The following is a 21,918-nucleotide window of genomic DNA, read 5'->3' on the forward strand; positions in this document are numbered from 1 at the left end:
GTAGTGCTGAATGGAAATAGATAAGAAAGGGAAAAGTATAAAGGAAGAGTTCAAGGAGGACATACGCACGTTTCAAGACTATCGAACGTATCTTAGGCGCATCAGCGGTGAACTGGTTAATCGGATGGAGTTGATTTTCCCTCTTGAATCAACCTGGCAGAGAGTCCTGATACCCTGACGTCACTGGTCAATGTCTCTGTGCGATAAAGGAAATGCAAAAGGTGGATAAATAAATGGAACGTAAGACAGGATCTTCTGGAACCTATACAGGAACGTATCTTTGTAGCCTGGTGGACCCATGGAGGAAGACGCCAAGTTACTGACGTAATTTATTGGCGACCGTATATCCTTGGCTAAGGAACGACCACGACGAGTTCTCCTCTCACGATACTCTTCTTCTGGTTCTTCGGACACTTTACCAGCAGTGAACAGCGCGATAAAATCACATATGGGGCTTGTGTGTTATGTTTGTGTACGCGGTTGTTGTATGCTGTGTGTGGACTGTGTATATATAGTCCTTTGTATACCGTGAAGCTTTCCTTATCCTTGTGACCTGGACACCCCAGGATATTAATCGGTAGCGGCTTCTCCAAGAGCAATAACTGTCTTGGCTATGTGAATATCCTTGAACATGGTTCATATTGGTAATCTGGTAGCTATCATGGAGGAGCACGATCTGGATAAGGATACACTGGAGACAGACTCCTTGGAGATAGAGGTGACAGACCTTGGGAAAACAGAGAATGTGGAGTTTTATTTTTTTTTATTATATATGAAATTCAGTTTTTATTAGAAATGTCTTTTTTAATTGATTAGTCAAGTTTTTGTGTTGTCTTTAATTTCTTTTATTTATTCTGTTTCTTTTTCTGTTTCTCATAGGCTACTCAACTGAATGCATGTCCCAGAAGACTCGATCTGAGCAAAGGTGGACTCTCCAGGATCCCAGACAGTGTGGTTGCCTTCCCAGTTATTGAGGAGATCTTCCTGGGACAGAATCAATTGGCGAATCATGACAGTAATCTTGGTATCTTGCAAAGGTATTATTTGGCAATGAATTGGCAATCTTGTCGAAAGGACTTTATGGGAGTTATTTTTTGCTTCGAAAGCATCCCTTCGTAGGCATTGTTGTTACAAGTTACTGCGGAGTGAGAAAAGGACCTTTGAAACTTTTGACATATGTTTAAGGAATTTTTGTTAAATTCCATAACGCAGTCTCATGTCTCATGAAGTAATTTTTGAGGATATACTGTGAAATTAAATTGTAGACCATTGATAATTATAGAGAGGTATAAATTTCCCTATGAAATGTATGATCTAATTTGGTAGAGTATATGAATTATTTATAACGGACTGATCAAAAGTCCCGTTTTTCAAATTATACTTAATTAGACGAATTTCAAAGCTAATCAGCAATTATAATTGTCGAAGAAAAAAAATAGTACGTAAAAATATAGCGCAGAAACGTACAATCAGAAGGCAGAGAAAAAATTGTACGAACGAAAGTAAAATCAGAAAGGAAATGACTTTTTGGATTATGAAAAGGAATATGTAAATAAGCAAAATCAATTAATATTTTACAAGCACTATTTAAATAAACATTTCGAACTTAATGAACTCTTTCGAAAGTGGCACATCGGTTCTTTTAATTGCACGCAAAACAGAGTGAATCACCAATAGCACGTAAATGTATTGAATTTAATTACTCCGATGGCGAAAGGGTTAATCCAATTAACCTAAAAGGCATGTTAGTACGAAGAAATAGTAAAAAAAATTTTAATCACAAATAAATTAAAGGAAGTTGGGACATAAATAACTGATTTCAACAATTAAAATTTGTATTTTATTATTCCTTAAAATTAATTCAAAAGTTTTTCAATTCTACGACCATTCGCGCGAATATAATAAAAAATCAATTTGTAATATCACACATGGCTTTATACACAAAAAAAGAGCCCATAACATCCAATTTCACTATTTCTCATCAATCACTAATGACGTCCAATAAATCATTTCAATATTGACATCGACAGATTTCCACGACTGAGCGCCGTTAAGTTGCAAGCAAACGCTCTACGAGTCGTCCCAAGGGAATTGCTGGAGCTACGACAACTGACGAGTCTGGATCTGTCTGACAATAACATCGAGGAATTATCGGGAGAGATAATTCGTCTTGGAAGGTATGTAGAATGGTTATAAATTAAAATACTAATAACAAGAAAACCGAAAAAAGAGCTGCTAAGGCGTTTAAACCGTCGCGCTATAAAACAGATCAGATTGTAAAAAGCCATAAGGTTGGCAGGCATTCTCATTAAATTCGTTTCGTCATGTTTTCCCCTTCACGGTCCAAAACCGAAATTACATACGTCCGTGGCTGAGCGCGAAAACATAAATTAATGCGAGCAAAGCTATGAATGCGCAAAACAGAAACGAATTCCGAGCGTAAACGTGAAATAAATGGTCGGGATTAATTATTATGGATGCGAGCAGTAGGTAGGAGTCGGTATACGTATATTGTACATTGCCGTTAGATAGAAGCCTCGATGTTCACAGAAGCGTCCTTTAGCTAAATAAACAATTAATTATATTAATCGAACGTAAAGTAACGTCTGTAATTAAATTGAAACAATTAGTTATAAACTAAATATTTAAATTGATGTTAGGATTGCATCAGAACGCTGACAAAATATCACGGGACACATATTATTTCCAGTCCAATTTTACGAGTCAGGTTCCATTTTGCTTTATAAACAAACGCCAAGTCTATCTCCATATAAAAAATCTAACTCACAAATCATCCCTCAATTAAGGGATATCGAAGTATCGAATATTATTTGCAACCTGCGCTTGAATTTCAACCGCCGTGTTCCCCACCCTTGGCGCTTCTCATTGATTAAAACGAACGGTCGACCATTATTCATCGGTTTTCCGAACGCCGGGCTATTTGTAGCGAGGACTTAGCATTAATTTGCTGTTATAAACTCTTGAAAATTTATTGTTAATACTCAAACTGATTTTCTACATATACCCCCATGAAATATGTTTGTCAGGTCTGCATACCGCTATAATTATCCGGACCTGTCAATGAATCCGCTACAGTTGTATCCACCCCGTGAAGGTTCCTCAGTCACGAAGTTTCCTTTCGAAAACTGCTTTCCAGTGGATGTCAGACAGAAGGAACTACGCTCTGAAGTTGCGCGAATGGCACACGCGAGCAAAACACTCTCTAGCGATTAAGCAAGAGCGATAGCGACTGTTTTAGTTGTGTATTAGATGCACTAGGTATACCACCTATATAGACTATAGTAATAGTGAAAATGGACATACACATAATCACGTGGTATATATCGTAATTTCTTACCCGATGTAAAATGAACTCTCGACTTTACATGGGCATTCACTTTGAAATGGCATAGTACAACTGAGAGCGATCGTTATCGCATCCATTCTCTCGCAACTCCTCATTGTCAGTTGTTTCAACGATATCCACGAATCTACATACATATAAAGGAATATCGAAGTACAATCCACTTATGAGCTGTGCGTAAGACAAAGAGGTTAAGGCAGGAATTTCAACGGCTATTATTAGATTCCTCTTCCTCTGTCAAACGGCGACGGACAGAGTCCGCCATCTTGGTTGGTTAAACCCGAAGAAAGTTGGCGATCGCGAAGTCATTGGGGCATGTCGTATCGTTGGCACAGTGGAGATTACTAGGAGTGAACCACCGGTAACTGGTAACTGGTAACTGGTAACTGGTAACTGCTAACTACCAACTCAGCCACGTAGCACGCGATATGCATTATACAAGTCTCGCTCGGTGGCGTCTCTTGTAAAGGCGGCTAATTTCATTCTGTTACATCAGACTGGTCAGCCGAGCGATTCCGCCTTCGGCTGGAGTCGGCTTTCTTCGGTAGGATTGACCAGTCGCGCGTACTTCAGTTCTTGTTTAAACTTCGCCGGATGTAGCTGCGTTTTGAGGATCGTCTTGAAAAAAGTAATGAAAATTTAATTGTGCTTGGCTGATGAGGTTATTTTTCATATTTTCGTCATAGTATTACGTCCCGTCGAATCGGACGTTAACCTACTGACACGATAAATGCTGTGAATATACAGAATGGTTTACCTGTCTCTTCTGTTGACTGTACTTGGCGACACGCCGAGATGCCGCTCGGGATAATTAAAAGGAACTCACCGGGACATTAGTATCATGATCGGTCGATAAGGGTAACCCACATATTCAAACGCGTGTCGACGATTAAATCGTCAGTGAATTATTTTACTTTTTTTTGTAGCTCTTGAACACTCTTTTTATCGGATTTTACCTCTCTCTGCGTTACTCAGTCTTTTGTTGTCTGCTCAAGAAGTACGTGCACTGTGGTTAGGTTAACTGGGGGTTTGCTCGTTTGTTTGACATTCTTTAGTGTCGTTTTGAGAATTTTCTATGCAAGGGCTACGTGCAGAGTGCGGTACTGTCGGATTATGTGTTATGATTAAATCTTGAAAAGTTTGTGTGCTCACCAGGAATACGTGAAACGAGGTTTTCTCTATTTCTCTATAATTCTGAGCTTTCTTAGCCCCTGTACATCCTGTGGGCGGTTCTATTGTATGGTTCACTGCTTCGGTTACTTACTTCTTCAGAATGGACTTGACTGTATACAGTATAGGAGACGCTTGTTCTTACTGTTGCTTTATGCGTTCAGATATGACTGAATGCAACTGTATGAGAGTGGGTAGTTCTGTGTGTAGATGAAAAAAGGAAAAGAATATCGGCGGGGTTTCCTTTCTTGCGAACAATAGAACCCTCTGTGTCCTTGGATGAGTTGAAGAAAAGCGGGATAGAGTCAGAAGGAATTGGAAGTGAGATACGGAAGGGGTCTCGCTTGGATTTTACTCTTTGTTATGATCTTCATTCTGAAATTATTTAAGACGTTGGTAAAATATAATTATTTTGTTTGTACAGCCTTAAGGAATTGATACTCGATCGAAATGGACTTAAGGATGTGCCAGATGAAGTTGGACAATTGAAGCATCTTCGATATATCTCTCTGGCTGGGAATCAACTCAGTGCTTTGCCATCATTTCTCGACATGCGAGCTCTTGCACTTACGGTAAGTGGCGCATTTGAAATATTAGAAAAGATAACAGCCGTAAAGGAGAGGAGATAACGTAGTTCAGTGATTATCATCTTCACAGATGATACTACGTTAAAATTATACAGTGTCGATGTACGAAGTGTATATTTTATTTTTATATTTCGTTCACGACCCAGCTTGCGCCGGGCACACAAAAAATTAGTTTATAGACTCATCAATTGTTCCCCTCCACGGAAATCTTTAGTAAAAGGCGAAAGATTTATGCGTATTTTGAAGGGAAACCAGAGTAACGTTTACTGTTATTGTAACACGTTATATCGTATCGAAGCGCGTATTTGGAAGCGAGAAAGTAGCGACTCGTGCGCCACCTAGTGACATCCGTTAGAACTTTAATGTAGCTCTAATCCTCAAAGCTTCCTCGAGTCACCCTTAGAGCTAAAGATACTAAAGAAAATTTAAATGAGTTTATAATTTTATAATTATCTTCCATAAGACACGATTTAAAACTTTCAATAGATTCCACAATGTAAGTAAAAAAAAACATGATTTAGACTTTTTTTCTTGAATATAATCAATTTTATGTACCTTGGAAAAAATATGAAAAAAAAATACCATGTTTTTAATTCCTTACCATTCATTGTTGTCGAATAGGACTTATAATTCAAGAAAAATGTCTTTTGGTATAATCGTTTCTTCCAGTTCAGAATAAAATTTTAAAAACTTGTTTTATACTGTTCAGTTGCAGCATCCCAGTCGCATGTAACACCAATACACTTTAAACCTATAGAATTATTTGATATTCACGCGAAATAAATATTTCTTGATATTTTAATCATAAAATCGGTACATTCTCACAACAGGAAGTGCATCCGAGGAGCGACCACGGGAAAAGCAATCGCAGGGATGATAGAAACAGCTATCAGAACTTGCAGAGAGTGAATCTGAGAAACAATCAACTGAAAGGAAGCATAATTCTTGGCAATTATGGGGTAAGCAATTGAAAACAATTGTTCTGACAATTATTTAATGAATAATATTAATCAAGTACCATCACGAGACTCTCATACATCTCAATCGTAGAATCTAACACATCTGGACGTCAGCGAGAACAATATCGAGCGTCTGGACGTCGGAGCTCTGGAAGAATTGCAAAGCGTTCGATGCGCCAGGAACATCCTCACCGAATTGACCTTATGCGGAAAGAACCTGGTGTCCCTGATCGCTGGAAACAACAGTAGGCATAATTAGTTTAATTATCAATATTTGAAAAACAATCCATAGAAGGTAAAATTCATATTTTCTTTCAGAATTAAAAAAATTAATTATCGAGCCCATCCCCACGAATTTGGAACATCTAGACATCTCCTAGTAAGTGAACAACTAACCGGACGTAACAGAAATCGCAGGGGTTCTAATTAGTTTACTTTTCATTAACGTTAACATTTCTTTTTTCTATCTAACCTTTTTATTTTTAGTAACGCCCTAGATGCTCTTCCGGAATGGACACCCGACCTTCCTGTTTTACGGGCCCTTTTTGCTTCCCACAATGCTCTGACGGCACTTCCGGATAGACTCCTGTCGCAACCCTCGAGACTCGAGGTCCTCCACTTACCACACAACAGATTACAGGCTCTACCACCTCCCAGGAGACCTTTGAACGTCGTCCATCTGACTCTACAAGGAAATTCCCTAACTGCCTTGCCAATGAGTTTCTTCGCGTATACGGAAAGGTTAGTCGTCTCTGCGGAAGGTACGAAACTCGGTATTAAACGGAGCTATGTGTTTTCTGTCTTTAATGAAGGTTGAAGGTACTGAACCTTTCTAACAATCGACTCTCTGAATTACCCTGTAATGACGAATCCACCAAAGCTACTATTGGCGAGGGTACTCCTTGTCTGGAGAAGCTTTATCTCACTGGAAATTGTTTAACTGACACTGCCCTGGACGCTCTCGCTAGATTAAAGGATCTACGCGTTCTTCATATAGCATATAATACATTGGATACCTTACCAGAAAGGTTAGTGAATTTATTGCATAGGATAGGATAGGGCGGTAGATCGAGCATCTCTTTAATCGACGATTCTTGCCCTGGAATATTTTTTTTTTTTTTAAGAATTAGCAATAAAAACATCCTGGGTTTTACGTTTAGTGAATGATTATCGTACACAGTCAAAGTATTACGTAAATTTGAACTTTGTTGATAGCTGCATAGCATCCTGGAACGACCTCGAGGAATTGATTCTCTCTGGTAATCGGCTACAGTATTTACCAGATAATGTGGCGAATCTACAACATCTTCGTGTACTACGAGTTCACTCCAATCGACTACTCACGTGTCCTACCTTCAGTAAAACTACGTCACTCAGGGTGAGTTTTTAGAGGGATGTAGGTAAATGAACGTTGTGTGGGTTTGTGGAGAAATATTATGAGAAATTATTGTGGACTTTATAGATTTTAGACCTGGCTCATAATCAATTGGATAGGGTCAATCTATCCACGTTGGTACCACCACAATTGCAGTTCCTGGATATATCCTGCAATTCCAGATTGCATGTAGATCCTAGACAATTCCAGGTATATAGATCTCAGAGACCCGTATCCCTGGTGGATGTGTCTGGTCAGAATAGATCTAGCTTGCCTTCGCATCCACATCAGCAAGATATTGTCTCCACGGAACGTGGTATGGAGCAACCGTGGAGGCTGGGTTTCTCAGAAACTGGGGGTGGTAGAGAAAAGTGAGTTTTATTAGAATATTTGTATTTCATAATAAGAGTAAGATTTAATGACTATCTTTACCTTTTTTTTTAATTGCAGACTGTACGTCTCGCAAATTCGTATGCCAGCATTTTGCAACGTGGAGGGACTGTTTGGAATATTTGATGGAGGTTCGAACCAGGAAGCTCCTAGCGCCCTGCAGGAGATGATACCACGTATTCTCCTGGAAGAACGAACAGTTCGGGAGACGTCAAAGGATTATATAAAGTATACGCTACTGTCTGCTCATAGAGAATTAAAAGAAAAGGGACAGAAATACGGGATTGATGCGACTTTAATTCACATCACGAGGATTCCCTCGCCCCAGGGATATCCTCAGACTTCCAGGAGGTATTCCCTGAAGGTTGCCTCATCGGGTGAAGCAAAAGCTGTCCTGTGCAGAGCAGCAGGACCTCTGGTCTTGGCACCACCAAAGAAAGTTAATTCTAAAAATCAGCTAGGTAACGCAGCCATGTTCCCTCTGGTAGTACCAGATCCAGTTTCCGAGGAAGTATTCCTGGAGGACGACGACGAGTTTGTGATAATCGCAAATAGGAGACTCTGGGAAGTACTAAGTGTTCAGGAAGCTGTGCGCGAAGCAAGAGCGGAAGCGAGTCCCGTGTTAGCAGCTAAGCGACTCCAAGATCTAGCTCAAGCCTATGGAGCCGAAGATAACCTCAGCGTAATGGTCCTCAGACTTACAGGACCTGGTCCAGGTGATCTAGATCAACTGATGCGCGAACTCCGGCACGCAGTAGGGAAAAATCGAAATCAGGTCGAGAATAGTTGTTCCTGTCCATGCTGCCAACCTCCAACACCTCACAAACCGCCAGCTCCATGTTGCTGCCACATTGGTGAAGGCTACTATCTAAATGGCGTACTGAAAAACATCGTCAATAGGTGAGACAAGCTAGAATCATCTGACATAAATTCCAAGAATCATCCACGTGTGAAATATAGAGGCCGTCAACAGCTTTGAGAACTGTCAACAGGTCAGGCAAAGTCCACAACGGTTCCGGAAGGTTCTATAAAAATCGTAGGACTTCCGAAAGTGAAAGTCCTCCCTACGGTGATGATCGAAGTTCCCCGAGCGGCCAATCAGACCAGGCCAGCGACAGTACCTTCAAATCCAGACATCCATCCGGTCGTACCTGGGCTGGTAGCGCCGCATCCAGAGCTACCAAGGCTCGTCAAAGTGTTCTTATGCAGGAGAATGGTACCAGGAAGGTTTCCCCAGGTCTTCCAACTCAAGAAGACGCAGGATCCGAAAGATCAGGTGCTCTCAGCGAGGAACAATTCAGATGCTGGGAATATATGCTCGAGCAAAATACACAATTACTCTTTGATAAGGAACTGGACACGCTCACTCGCTCTCCTCTTCGGAGAGGTCAATCCAGGTCGACTCCACAATTAGCAGCCAACTTGCCATTTCTCTCCAAAAGATTTGGAAGTGCCAGGACCTTCAATCCTGGTTTACCCAGGGCGCCCGTCATGAGATTTGGCAGTGGACGACGAATTCTCAATGGCGGACCTAATGCTGCTTATTTTGGCAGCTTACAACGACTTATGCCCTATAATCTAGAGTATGACTTTGCTGTTATCCAGGAAAGGTCTGGCATGGATTCCTTGGAACAGGATGCCACTAGGATGCAGCAATACTGGGGTGTAGCTACCACAGAGCTCTGATTACAAAACCAATATTTTTACTTATAAAATGAATCGTGTGATATACAAGTTCCAAGGATACACAGATTCTCAGCATTCTGCCCATTTTCCTCATTTGTAAATAGCTAGGAAATAAAGTAACGCTCTTGCGATAAGATACGACGATAAATTAATCGCTGACATGACGAATTATGTTATAAAACATTATCAAATTTTATACCAAGTGGTAAACAACATTTTATTGTACCTGAACAGGTTGAAATTCTCACTCTCTTTCTTTTTCCCTATCTCTCATCGTCAAGTTACTCTTTACGATACTTGATTAATCTGAACACTGTTATATAAAATGGCGCGCATGTAAGTACAACATGAGCATACATACTATTTGTCCCTTGTCGTAAAAACACGACAAAGTATGAGATAAATGATCTATCTACGTGTACCTATGACTAATATAATATAACATTTTATCGATAATCAATGAACTGCATTCTGAAATTCAAGCAAATTTCAAATTCAGCTAAAGTTACGCTGCTGACCTACAGTAGTGAAGGTAACGTAACCCTCCCTACTACAGTCAGCAATCCCAACAGCGTATCTACAGCCGACATTGAAACCTGCTCTGAGTATTATCATTGACTGAACAGATAAGTAGAGTGGACATCTTATGAGATACAGTGTCACGCGAGCATGAGTGTAGCAAACACTTACCAGTGGACTTTACCCATTGAAATACCACACATAAATATATATTCTACATATAATCAATGAGACACAGAGTACACAGGCATGTCTACTCCATGGATATTCAGTCAAAGACATTGTCAATGCCATTCAAATAGATCAAGAGAGTTTCTACTTATCCAACACAAATTTCCCAAGTACTATACAATTGTCTCCCAAATAATTTTCTAAGTTCTATATTCGAACGTTCTAATTATCAGAATCGATTATTGCTAAATTCATCCAATTGAAATACTTCCCTACGTAAAAGCCTCTACACAAAATTCATCGTTTAACCTCAAACAAAATTTCTTTAAATATACAAAATGTTACGCGGTTGCTGCACGTGGACCTGTGCACGCATTTCCCAGCAGCAAAGGGATAGAAGGAAACGTGGGAAGAGCGGACATTAAGAGTGACGTAGTGAATAGGATGAAGGAAGGGGAACTCTAGACAGAGTCCAAGTGAAATATAAATAAAGAGGCGAAGAGGAAGGAGGTGTGCAACGTCACCGAATCAGTTTGCGTAATGCTCGACCAGCTGTGAGAGGAATCCATACAGTAATCTACTGGCGGTTGAAGACATCACTACTTTTCTTTAATTCGCCTATTGCAACGTAAACCACAGCCAATCGAATACTCGGTAGTTGTTGCTTCTCTTTCAATTTCACAATAATTTCGGACACTACGCGCCACTGTTGCACGGAATTGTCGCACGATCGATCGCCAAGCCGGCTTCTCATGTTTCGTTAACGAGGTGAGTGTTTGATGGTGATAGCAGCAGTAGGCATCGGGAAGTCTCTAATTTAATATTTAGGGTCAGTCACTCTTTCCGCTTTATCTATATTTTGACACGCAAAATCAGCTGATAAATGTCTTCAAAAATATATATATATATATATGTGTGTGCGCGTCGCTTAAATTTTACAGCTGTGATCGCGTTAGGGTTTCTCTCAGGTTTCTCATTTTTAATAATTCATGTGACAGCTGTCAATTTTATTAAAAATTTAAATATATATATGCACGTTTAATAAACAATAATATTATTCAACTGGTTATAAAAGTTTCATGTAAACAGTAGTTTCGTTGGAATTTATATAAAGACAGCTCAGACACTTTAGGCCGATTCGAATAGCAACTTAAAAAAAGAAACGTAGTATTGTCTGCAGTAATCCAATTACGCTATGCTTTGATTATTATCACCAGCATTGTTCACCAGGAACAACCACTTGCTACTTTCTACTATTTACGAATCACTGAGCATTTATTCCGTGAAGGAACGTGATATATAGCAAATTGCCGTAGCTCTGTACATGTATATATATTTACATAAATCCAACTGAATATTCGCCTTATAACTTCCGTTCGCGTTAGTACGAAATGATGCGTGGAAGTTTCAATAATGAGAATTTAAACTTTGAATCGCTAAAAAGTAGCGTTAAATATCAAGATCAGCAAATTGGTTCTTATATATACATTATAGAAAAGCTCACAATCGACTGCAGTCATTATCAATGCCCACGGCAAATAGATAATGACGTAACATTTAACATTGAAAACATTTTTTAAGTAATCTTTGTCTCTGCGATAAGGAACATGTAGAGAACAACTTGCGCAGAACTGAAACATTAACTGAACTTTGAAATTATCCTAGCAAGAATACGTATACTATTTGATATATTCTTATACATATACATATATATAAAGTCAAATACTTTTATTCTATTTAGACATTGAATCTCATCCAAAAAGCTCAGCACACGTGCGCTAGAAAATCTAATCTATTTTTGCAAAAAGATACCACGAGAACAGCCAAAATTTTCCTCGGTGTTCCTATCTTCGCAGATAAACTAGAAATTTACCAACCCTACTGTTACTTGCATAAACCGATGATGTTTTGTTTGGCAAATGAGAGACGTAAATATGAATTCAACAAGTAGTGGATAAATTACAGTCACGGCCATACGACGTTAGAAGCGTATAAGATACATTTCCAGGAAGACTATCCTTCTTGCTATTCCTTGAAATTGTATATACTATCCGATTCGTTAAGTTCTGTAACTACTGGCCTCGACTATCAAATCCGTATACAAGGCCAACCCAATGACGCGTTAATAAAAATGTAGGTAATCTCTGTCCTATATACCTTTGCCTATTACACGTATTAATATATTTTAAGTCTATCGCGTTTTTGTTTTGTCTACTGTATCATAACCTTGATTCTACAATTCATTAATCATACAACGCACTAGTGCTTGAAAACATTTACGATCGAGTATTACACGTTCGTTTAAATGAATCGTATGTAAACAACTATTACGTAAAAATCAGTACGATGGCTCGGTTCAGTTAACTAGCAGTTTAACAGGTTAGAAAACCCAGTCACCCAGGTTGAACGGTTAGTCAACTAGTTGGTCACTCAGATTAGTTACGTAGTCGACTATATGTATAGATATATACGTTATATGTATATACACGTGTTTACGAAAGATGCAGAATATACGTTATCATATAGTTATCATAAGTGGCACGTGCGCCAGAACAGAAAGTCACGAGTGGAGCGTGTGTGATGCATCGCGTAAACCAAACAATAGGATTCTCTACCGTTTCATGTTTATGAAGGATTTTAAGTGCTGCGAAGGCTTTGTTTTTTCACAAGTGCAAAGGGACCTGGGAATGAAAATGAAAAGGTTAGGCAGGAGTGCAATATGCTCGTTAAAAAGGAATTTATAATCTAGTCAGAACTCACGGAAAATCGTACGAGGTAGTAGAGATGTGCAATAATAATAAACCACGTCGGGTAAGTGAATTCGTTGCTGTCTTTCTTTGAATGTGTACTAGAGATTTTTGAAGCGCACGAAATTTCCTAGACTTTTGTAGAATTCCAAATGCTCGTTAAAAATGTGCTCGAAAGTTATGCATTGCGACTTTCGCTGAACTGAATGAACATTGAATCACAGGTTAAAGGAACTCTTAGTCCTTTGTCAAAATTCGAAAATTTTGTGTAACCGGAAGTAGTAAGTATCATGGGTGTGAAAATAGTGTTCAGAGATACTAAACCATAAACTATAGTCATTAGAAAAATTTTTTTTATTTTGCGACTGGAGTAACTAATTACGTTATGGTATATCTTATTAATTCTTTTTTTTTTAATACAATACTGTTCTTGAGATTGTTTTCGTATGTTATTGAATATTTATATGAAACTGATGATTTATAAACAGCTGGTATCTTCTTGTAAATAGTATTAATAATAATTCACCTCTTTCTTAAATGATACATTCTTGTTTTACTTATCACGAAATCATCTGGTGGACCAGGACTTTGCTCCAGAATTAAATTGATTGTACGGTCGAATTATATAAAAGCTTTAAATCCCAATCATCCAATCACCATCGATGATAAAAGATACTGAAAAGTCATTTATCTCTTCTCTTAGCATAAATATTACGTATCTTTGAACACTAGATTAACAAGTATTAACAAAGACGTTATCGACATTTCTTCGATAAATATCTTTACCGTGCTATGATTACTCAGTCCCTTATTTCCTTTTGGAATGAATAATTCTTAACTGATTTATCTACTGATAATATGGCTACAGATTAACTTACCAAACAGTCGGTATTTCTGTCGGCAAGGGTAGTCGTATTAAAAAAAAAAGAAAGGGTCGGGTCTAAAATAATTAAAATTGTTCCGATAAATGAAATATATCTTATCGCAATAATTTACTCTTACAGTACAGAATACTTGTATTTTTTAAGTCATACGTGAACATATATGCTGTGGAAAGATAAAATATTCCTCAAAATATTAATCATTTGCATAGGCTACACGGTGAAAAGAGAATATTTCATTTATCACAAAATCTCTTTCAATTACTTCAAAAATTTTGCTTTCATCAATTCTTACGTATCTACTGTTAGAAAAAGAAATAAGACCAATTTCCTGCCAAGAGATAATGACGATACTCCCCACATAACGTATGTGTCCGGGTAGGGGAAATATCGTTGTGGATACGAAAAGTGCGACAAGAGAGAGTAGCCGTAAAACAGTTGAAAGAGGACAGTTTTAGTCCAGTCTTTGAAGAGTGAGGTACGTCAAGCTGCTAAGCGCTTGATGATTCTTATTTCGATTCCGATCATGTGAAATTTAAGAGAAAATTTAAAAAGGCTACTTGACCTGTCTGTGAAATAATACAATTACTAGAAATTTACGAGTAGCTGCGTCTAAAGTAAACGAGAGTGTCGCATTTGTGATTATCCGTTATGATTCTGTAGTCACACATTGGTAGACTGAACGACGCGAGAATCGTGGAAGCCAGCAGGACAACGACTGTGAGTCAACTTAGTTAGCAACTAATATTTGCCAGCGTCACTTTAATTTATGATAAAGTTTATAAGATAAATATAGTTTATAAGATAAATTTATGATAAAAGTATTATCTTTTGTGTAGCTCCGATTTCAATTTTCAGGAACTCTCTCACTTTGGTCTTTAACGATTGTTAAGATGTTCTAAACGGTTTTTAGGATAGGATAGGTATGAATTTCTTTGTTAGGAATTCATTTTTTGGACTTTGAATTATATTGTGTTATATTGTACATTTCCTGAAGCATGATATATGCAAGTTCTTATTCGGCAGCATTATGAAGTACCTTATTGTAAAGGGTATTTGGATGAATTTTGATGCCCTTTATTATATATAAAAGAATCTAAAGAAGTTTGAGGAGACTGAAAAATCTTATAAAATGCAGTGAATCTGATTTTTAGAAAGTAAAGAGGACCAGCACTTTTGGCGGCTGTGGACTCTATTTGAGGATAGCTTTGAAGAAATTACGAGCAAGTATTCGTACGAGATGAAGGGTTCCGAAAGAGATTGGATATTTAGAATCCAGGTATATTTAGTTCGCTGAGTTTTTCTTAAAAGACTGACTAAACAACTTCTATTATGTTTATTCATTCTGATGTCACAGGTGTCTGGATTGGAGAAAAATGAATGTGTTTACGTAGTAGGCAACTTACCAGAACTTGGTGCCTGGAATCACAACCAGGCTATTCAATTATCCAAGGAACAGGATGACGTAGATACATCGGCGCTCTGGAGAAACAGCAGTGGACAATTTTCCAGTGAAAATGGACATGAGCCTTTTGAAAGAAATTCGTATGACGATTCTGAAGAGTCTGTATCAAACATCAGTATTATATTTTATCCTCTATATTATCAGGAAATGACATTAACTAATAAAGAAACAAATATTTCAGAAGTGGTCCAATATTCTCACAGAAGCTAAGCTTGCCCACCGATGTAGACATCGAATTTCGATACTTCATTGCCGTTATATGTCAATCAAATGGTACTAAAAATTCCGCCAGAACTCTAATAATCCGAAGATGGGAAACTCATATGGATCCGCGTATAATTAGAAAAAACAGTAAATACCATCTAACATATATAACAGAATATCGTTCGTCCTCTTAATTTCAAAATTCTATGTTTTATTAGCATCCAGCAATTTCTCAGAAGATAACGTACCAGACCCTGACAAATTTGGATATCACAATGGGTACAGAAAAGTTGAAAGAGGTTGGCTCACTGATGAAACAGTTATCCAATTTAAACTCTTCAATAATCCCATCAAGCTCTGGAAGAACCGATTACAAAATAGGAAGGTCTTCATCAAGGTTCGCAGTCCCAAATTATTACTATAGTATAACACTGACGCAACAATCTATCAGCCAAATTTATTCTGCTCCAATAGATGACTCCAGTGAACCTAGTGAGACACAATTCTCTAGAATTACAGCAATACGGTGGTGACTGCGTAGATGACAGTCTTTCAATTGATACCCAAGATATTGTAGATCAGCCTGCTTTCAGTATTACTGAAGTAGCTGTGAGTAGTTAAAAATTAACATTCCAATCTACATTTTTTAAAATCAATCACGGCTCTGTTATCTCAGGTGATGAACGACGAGGAGAATCAGTTCAAATACCAGGAACAATTCGGACGCGCATACAACGATGACGAATTCCTCATCTTCAGCGTAGCCGTCCGATATCCGGAAATAATCGTAAGTATTCATTTTCAAATTACCTTTTGGAATTTGAACAAGAAAGCGTACGAGACGTTGGTGAACGATCTTCGTTCGTTGCTCGTTGCTCGTTTCTCAAATTCAACAAGGTAAGATTAGGGAAAATGTAATGCACGAAAATGAACCATTTTGATGTTCCTTTCCTTATTAAATCCAATTATTGCTTAACATGAGAATAAACGGTTCCGCTTTGTTTGGCCTGGATTGCAAAGTGGATAAAATTTAGAACACAAAATAACCCAATAGATGGACTAACACTGTTATAATAAATAAGTAAAAAAAAAACACCAAATGGCTGCACAAAAAAACATATATAAATAAAACTATGCATGGCTTCTCAAGAGGTAAATGAGCAATGGAGTAACGAGTAACTGGACGAGGATGGTTCCCGATAATAGGAATGGATTAGCAACAAACTCAACATTGACCATACCAATATGTAAGTTTTCAGTAGACCACGAGTAGGCCGGCCACCTCTCCTTCTCGCGTCACGTGTACAATAACTTGGTAAAAAGATAATTAAACTTGTTCAGCAGCTATTCCCTCCTCGGATACCAACGAATGATGGCGAGTACCGTGCGATCTGGGTCGGACGAAGACAGAGCCGTTGACTTCTTCTTGTACAAAGCAAGACTGGTGCAAATGATGATGCTAACATGCATTCTGATGTACCGATGTTAAACATCGGTCTACCACTTTACATCTGTGTCACATGACATCACGCAGAGATATGATGGTTTTGATTGTCGTTTACCCTACCGACCCTTTCCTTTGGTACGACTGGACTCGCCAAAAGTCCCACGGGAACGCGATCAATCATTAGGATCAATGCATAATACAAAAAAGTATGAGATTTGTGTCGTTACGCCTGATATCTATGAGAACTGGTGTTTCGGCGAGTACCAGACGTTCCTGGCTATTCCTATTAAGAAAAGAACAAAAAAATGGAGCGATATCAACGCTGTCACATCTCATATCCATCTGTGTGCGTCGAAAATGGTGAGACTCCCATCAGTCCTATATCCTTTTAGTGTATTGCAATTATTTTCTAGCTCTGACCAACTCTGCCGTGCACGTACGTGGCCACGCTGCTGTGTGCGGCCAATGACAAGATCGTGGTGTCAGTCTTCCTTATCGGAATTACATACCAGAATTTGTTTACGCAGTCAATCAGAATTTTTTTTATAATCACGAATGATTGGCAGGTGCTGCGGGCTACGCTTCACCCGGCAGTAAAAAGCATTTGGCAATTGTTATTGGGCTGGTTCATTGCTAGATTACGTAGGAATTAAATTTTTCCCGTATAGTCACTGTTATAAAGTCATCATAGAGTATTGTCTTAAATTATCTATTGTATAACTTTTTTTTTCTAAAGATTTATACGGCTCAATTTACTTCCTACGTTCGTACAGGTTTGGGGAGCGAGAACAACATGAGAAAAAAGAATTTACATTTATAGAAATTTGATTGTCTTACTGCTCTGATTATTTCCGGATAGTTCATTTACTAGTATCTCACATGGTGTATGATTACGTATGCAGGTAATTTCTCTGACTTTTGACTCTGTTCTAACTCGCCGATCTTGGACGTTTAACCTTAAGTTATACAGAATAGCTGTCGAGCTAAGAACATGCAGACGCAAGTGTCGTTGTTGTGAGCATTCTCGTGACTGTTTCTTGAGTCATATAAAGAATATTTTTTTCTAGGCATATTTAGTGGACTTCTACGTATACAGTTCTCGTTCATTCCCTGGTGAGCCACCCAATCATATAGGATTCAGCTACATTCTACCCAGCACTTTGCAAGCTAGCGTAGGTCTACTTACTGTACCAATCACTAGCAGCAAGCACAGACCAATTGGTAAGTGCAGTTTAAGAATGATGAATACCCTTATTATGTATAACATTATTGTTCTTATGTAATTGTCAATCTCAATTCAAGGACAATTGACTGTGGAATATGTGGCAATCAAACCAATTCCTGATTATCCATGGGACATGAGTATCTCCTATGCCAAGCATTGGGAACAAAGGTGGTCCGGTCTGGATGTTGGACATAGGGGACTTGGAACTTCGTTTAAATTTGAAATGAAAAAGTAAGTTTACAAGGGATAAAAATGAAGGAGGTTAAGGTAATCGGATTAATTCATTTTAATGAATTTTTCTCAGTTGCGCTAACGTGCGAGAAAATACTGTTGCTTCCTTGAAAACAGCTGCTCACCATGGTGCTGATATGGTTGAATTTGATGTTCAACTATCCAAAGATATGATACCTGTTATCTATCATGATTTTTATGTGTCGATATCTCTAAAGCGTAAGAAGCAAATAGAAGCTATGGATATGCTTGAGATTCCTGTGAAGGATCTCACCCTAGAACAACTACACTTGCTCAAGGTAAGCGGAAAAGAACCATAAGAAAATTCTGATGTCGGTTAAAGTCAGAATTATCAATGCAATTGTGATTGTGACATTAAAAAGAATCTAAACCTAATTTACTAACAAAATTGAGTGAGTGACGCTTTCTCCTTGTCTTTACGTAACACGAATAAAATTATTCAACTTTTTTTTAAGGATCTTAGGTCCGCGAAATTTAATTTTTACACTCGACTCCACCCGAACGTATCTTTTTAATCTTCAACAGGATTTTTATTACCCTGAGGACTCTTTGGATAAGGTGCTGTATTACCGTGGTAAAGACGAGATGGGTGTTGACCGTTCGGTGAGCTTTCATACAGCTTGCGTCGCCTGTCTCGTGCAAAATCAAAATGCAGATTTAAAAGTTATAATCAAAATCAAATGCAAAATTATCTTCCTCACGCGTCACGATCATTCGAGCATGTACATACATACATTTGTATTGAACTCTATTGTATAACACCTTAAACTTGCCACAGTCATGGCAATCAACATGAAAAAGCAACCAGGGCATGCTGTCTGGACCATACAAAATCGTTCGACAACCATAAATCTTGAATAGTATACAACCTCCTCTCTAATTTATGCTTCTCGAATTAAAATAAATATGAACGTCACCATTTCCATTTACAGTTCCTTCTGTAATTTGCCCAAGATACCTCTTAATTGTTTCTAACTACATTTCAGGTTTATCATTTGGCGGAGGCCCGAGAGAAGAATCCAAGATTCTTCGACGAGGATCTAGAAGATCATCAACCCTTTCCTACTCTACAGACTGTACTCCAGGAACTGGAGCAGCATGTGGGATGCAACATAGAAATTAAATGGACTATGCAGCTCAAGGTAAGATTTCGAAGTGAAATAAAAATTTGACTCTTTTTTTGACTTAATTTATTTATACAGGACGGAACGTTCGAACTGAATCATCCGTTTGATCTGAATACTTATTTGGATATAATTATTAAAGTCACCCTGGAATATGGTGGCGACAGGAAGATCCTCTTTTCGTCTTTCAATCCTGATATTTGCGCCATGATTCGGCTCAAGCAAAACAAATATCCTGTGGTGTTTCTTACCCAGGGTATTACTGCTAAATATCCAACTTATCATGATCCACGGTGCCAGAGTATACCCATGGCGATGCGCCACGCTCTGGCTGCTGATATTTTAGGGATAAACGTACATACGGAGGATATCCTCAGGGATTCGTCTCATGTAAAAGTGGTGAAGGATGCTGGTCTCATTATCTTCTGTTGGGGCGATGACAATAATGACAAAGACACTATACAACATTTGAAAAAGCTGGGACTTCACGGAGTTATTTATGACAAGTAAGTTACCTGGGTGCGCATCAACTACAAAGCACTTTTCAAGTCTAGATTTGCGCACTGAACACATTATTGTCTCTCCTATAGAATGGACGAATTCAATGGTAAAGAAGTGAAGGAGAGTATATTCCTAGTAGATGCTCGAGAAAGTCAGAAAGCTTTGATAGCTCTAGCACATTGTAATCAAACTTGCGGACCGCAACAACAAACACTTCCCGATCCTATCAGTACCAAGAAGGTAAGTTGTGCGATTTCAAAAAGTTCCACTAGGAAGCTGACCTGTTCATGTATTTCAGGATTACGTCTTTGAACTGGAGAAGGCTCGTAACTCCATCGCCGCAGCTTCAACAGCTACATCTCTTGCTTCACTAGCCAATTGTAGTCTAGGAGGAGACACAATATATCCTGTACCCAATGCTAACCTGTTAAATTGCTGTGGCAGACCAGGGGATAGGGAAATCGGTGATCTTGCCAAGGATTTCAGCGTCTGCGCCAAAACTTGCGGTCATCCATCCAAACCAAGAAATGTATCAGAATTGGTCTGTGGCGAGCCCATTACCTTTCCTGAAATTCCAGGAGAGGATGAGTCGGCTAAGGACTGTCTCTGATGTTTCTATTTCAAAAAAAGCTTAATGTCCTGGTTCTAACGCGTGACTCCCACTACTCACTGATAAAAAATATACTTTTGCCCATTCTTCGATATCTTTGAGTCCCACTAGTTGAAACACAAGCAATATTTTTTTGCCTAATTTCACTCTATACTCTGATCAATTAGTGACTAGGGAAACTTGCGTTAGAATAAATGAGGTAAAGCTAATAGAATAGAGTAAACATAGTGAACGGATTTTTTGGTACAAAGGTGTTCATGTAAACTTGAATTAAAAACGAACGTGCTAACTGTTGCCGTAGGATTTTTTTTAGCAGTTCGTTTAAATGACTCGCCATCGCAAGGTATCGCTGATATTTTCATTTCACGTTATGTAGCCAACAAAAAGACTACGAAGCCTCAAGCAATGCCGTCTTGATATTCCATGTAGCGTCTGAAGCTCATTCCTTAATAGCCAATATAATCATTCGTGCCTGTTTTATTTATGCTGTAGAACACTTAGTTACGCATTCATTCTTGGACATTGAAATTGTTGATTTTTATCACATACGTATGAGTGATACTCATCACGAATGCATAACAAGATACAACTTCTATGTCGTGCTTAAATATCGTATAATTTTAAGACCTTGTAAACCAACGGAACTTATATATATATATATTGACATCAGATAAATTGAACCTAATTCGAATTGACGCTCCTTCATGGATTATATATAAAATTGATCGGCTTAGGTGGGCTCTATGGAATGAAAATGCTGGCCGCCATTGACTGGACTATTTTCGCTAAGCCTTGATCAAATGAAAGGAATAAAATAAATAGTTCGTTATTGATAATCATCATTTAGACAATTTTAACAGAAATTACTATACGTTCTATTGTATTTGAATTATTATCCTATGTACATAGAAGATATTCCTCTTTCCTTATTGAATAACACTATCAAGCGTTAAATTAATTATTATCACTTTTCACTCAGAGGAATACATTTTTAATTGCATCGATAACACTTCTTACGTATTCAATATTTCTTATTTAACTACCTCTAGAAAAGAAACGAGGAAACAGGTTTCTTTCCTTTATGCAAATGAGAATTCATACATGCTGTAAAATATTTCAAATACATTAAAATTATTTTCAAATGTATTTTTCACTTGGTCCTCTATTCATGTCCCGAATTGCTAATGAATTAAAGTTTAAATAATGCTTGAGCATATTAAGGACTCTGATCTGTTGGCATT

At 38.2% G+C, this 21,918-nt stretch overlaps 2 protein-coding genes and 1 non-coding gene across 11 annotated transcripts in view; 2 read left to right on the plus strand and 1 right to left on the minus strand.

The window, feature by feature from the left end:
* The window catches only part of LOC107274170 (PH domain leucine-rich repeat-containing protein phosphatase 2), a 41,576-nt gene extending 31,584 nt beyond the window's left edge, over window positions 1-9,992 (plus strand). The window contains exons 6-17 of one of the 2 annotated variants that reach the window (XM_025091634.1): window positions 880-1,037; window positions 2,031-2,177; window positions 4,959-5,106; window positions 5,952-6,080; window positions 6,172-6,325; window positions 6,399-6,459; window positions 6,567-6,821; window positions 6,893-7,108; window positions 7,296-7,458; window positions 7,543-7,826; window positions 7,906-8,745; window positions 8,819-9,011. In XM_025091634.1, the coding sequence (XP_024947402.1) occupies window positions 880-1,037; window positions 2,031-2,177; window positions 4,959-5,106; window positions 5,952-6,080; window positions 6,172-6,325; window positions 6,399-6,459; window positions 6,567-6,821; window positions 6,893-7,108; window positions 7,296-7,458; window positions 7,543-7,826; window positions 7,906-8,745; window positions 8,819-8,876 (2,613 nt within the window). In that variant the 3' untranslated portion in view covers window positions 8,877-9,011. Of the gene's footprint in view, window positions 1-879; window positions 1,038-2,030; window positions 2,178-4,958; window positions 5,107-5,951; window positions 6,081-6,171; window positions 6,326-6,398; window positions 6,460-6,566; window positions 6,822-6,892; window positions 7,109-7,295; window positions 7,459-7,542; window positions 7,827-7,905; window positions 8,746-8,818 lie in introns of both variants that reach the window. The other variant, XM_015752975.2, reaches the window with a different exon arrangement.
* LOC112495391 lies at window positions 5,261-5,381 on the minus strand. Its single transcript, XR_003061860.1, has one exon. It is a non-coding gene; the product is annotated as a U5 spliceosomal RNA (small nuclear RNA).
* A 759-nt stretch (window positions 9,993-10,751) lies between the features above and the next one.
* On the plus strand, window positions 10,752-21,540 carry LOC107274174 (glycerophosphocholine phosphodiesterase GPCPD1). 8 transcript variants are annotated; one of them, XM_015753044.2, is made up of 14 exons: window positions 10,752-10,989; window positions 15,004-15,128; window positions 15,207-15,412; window positions 15,496-15,665; window positions 15,737-15,915; window positions 15,993-16,127; window positions 16,195-16,305; window positions 18,033-18,186; window positions 18,268-18,421; window positions 18,495-18,720; window positions 19,429-19,584; window positions 19,645-20,072; window positions 20,157-20,307; window positions 20,366-21,540. In XM_015753044.2, the coding sequence occupies exons 2-14, from the start codon at window positions 15,090-15,092 to the stop codon at window positions 20,675-20,677; spliced, it is 2,421 nt and encodes an 806-aa protein (XP_015608530.1). In that variant the 5' UTR covers window positions 10,752-10,989; window positions 15,004-15,089; the 3' UTR covers window positions 20,678-21,540. The 8 variants fall into 8 exon arrangements, with proteins under 8 accessions (XP_015608530.1, XP_024947432.1, XP_024947435.1 ...); XM_025091664.1 differs by having other exon boundaries at window positions 10,762-10,989; window positions 14,988-15,128; XM_025091667.1 differs by lacking the exon at window positions 10,752-10,989 and adding an exon at window positions 12,773-12,922.
* The last annotated feature ends 378 nt before the right edge of the window (window positions 21,541-21,918 follow it).

This window comes from Cephus cinctus, unplaced genomic scaffold, assembly GCF_000341935.2.
Source record: "Cephus cinctus unplaced genomic scaffold, Ccin1 Ccin1_scaffold0093, whole genome shotgun sequence".
In the NCBI taxonomy this organism is placed as follows: Eukaryota; Metazoa; Arthropoda; class Insecta; order Hymenoptera; family Cephidae; genus Cephus; species Cephus cinctus.

Bases quoted from the DNA above. Each gene is read 5' to 3' on its own strand.
- LOC107274174 (XM_015753044.2), top strand. From the start codon at position 15,090: ATGAAGGGTTCCGAAAGAGATTGGATATTTAGAATCCAG. The intron at 19,585-19,644 runs GTAAGATTTCGA...TTATTTATACAG, and splicing joins AATGGACTATGCAGCTCAAG to GACGGAACGTTCGAACTGAA. The intron at 20,073-20,156 runs GTAAGTTACCTG...TCTCTCCTATAG, and splicing joins CACGGAGTTATTTATGACAA to AATGGACGAATTCAATGGTA.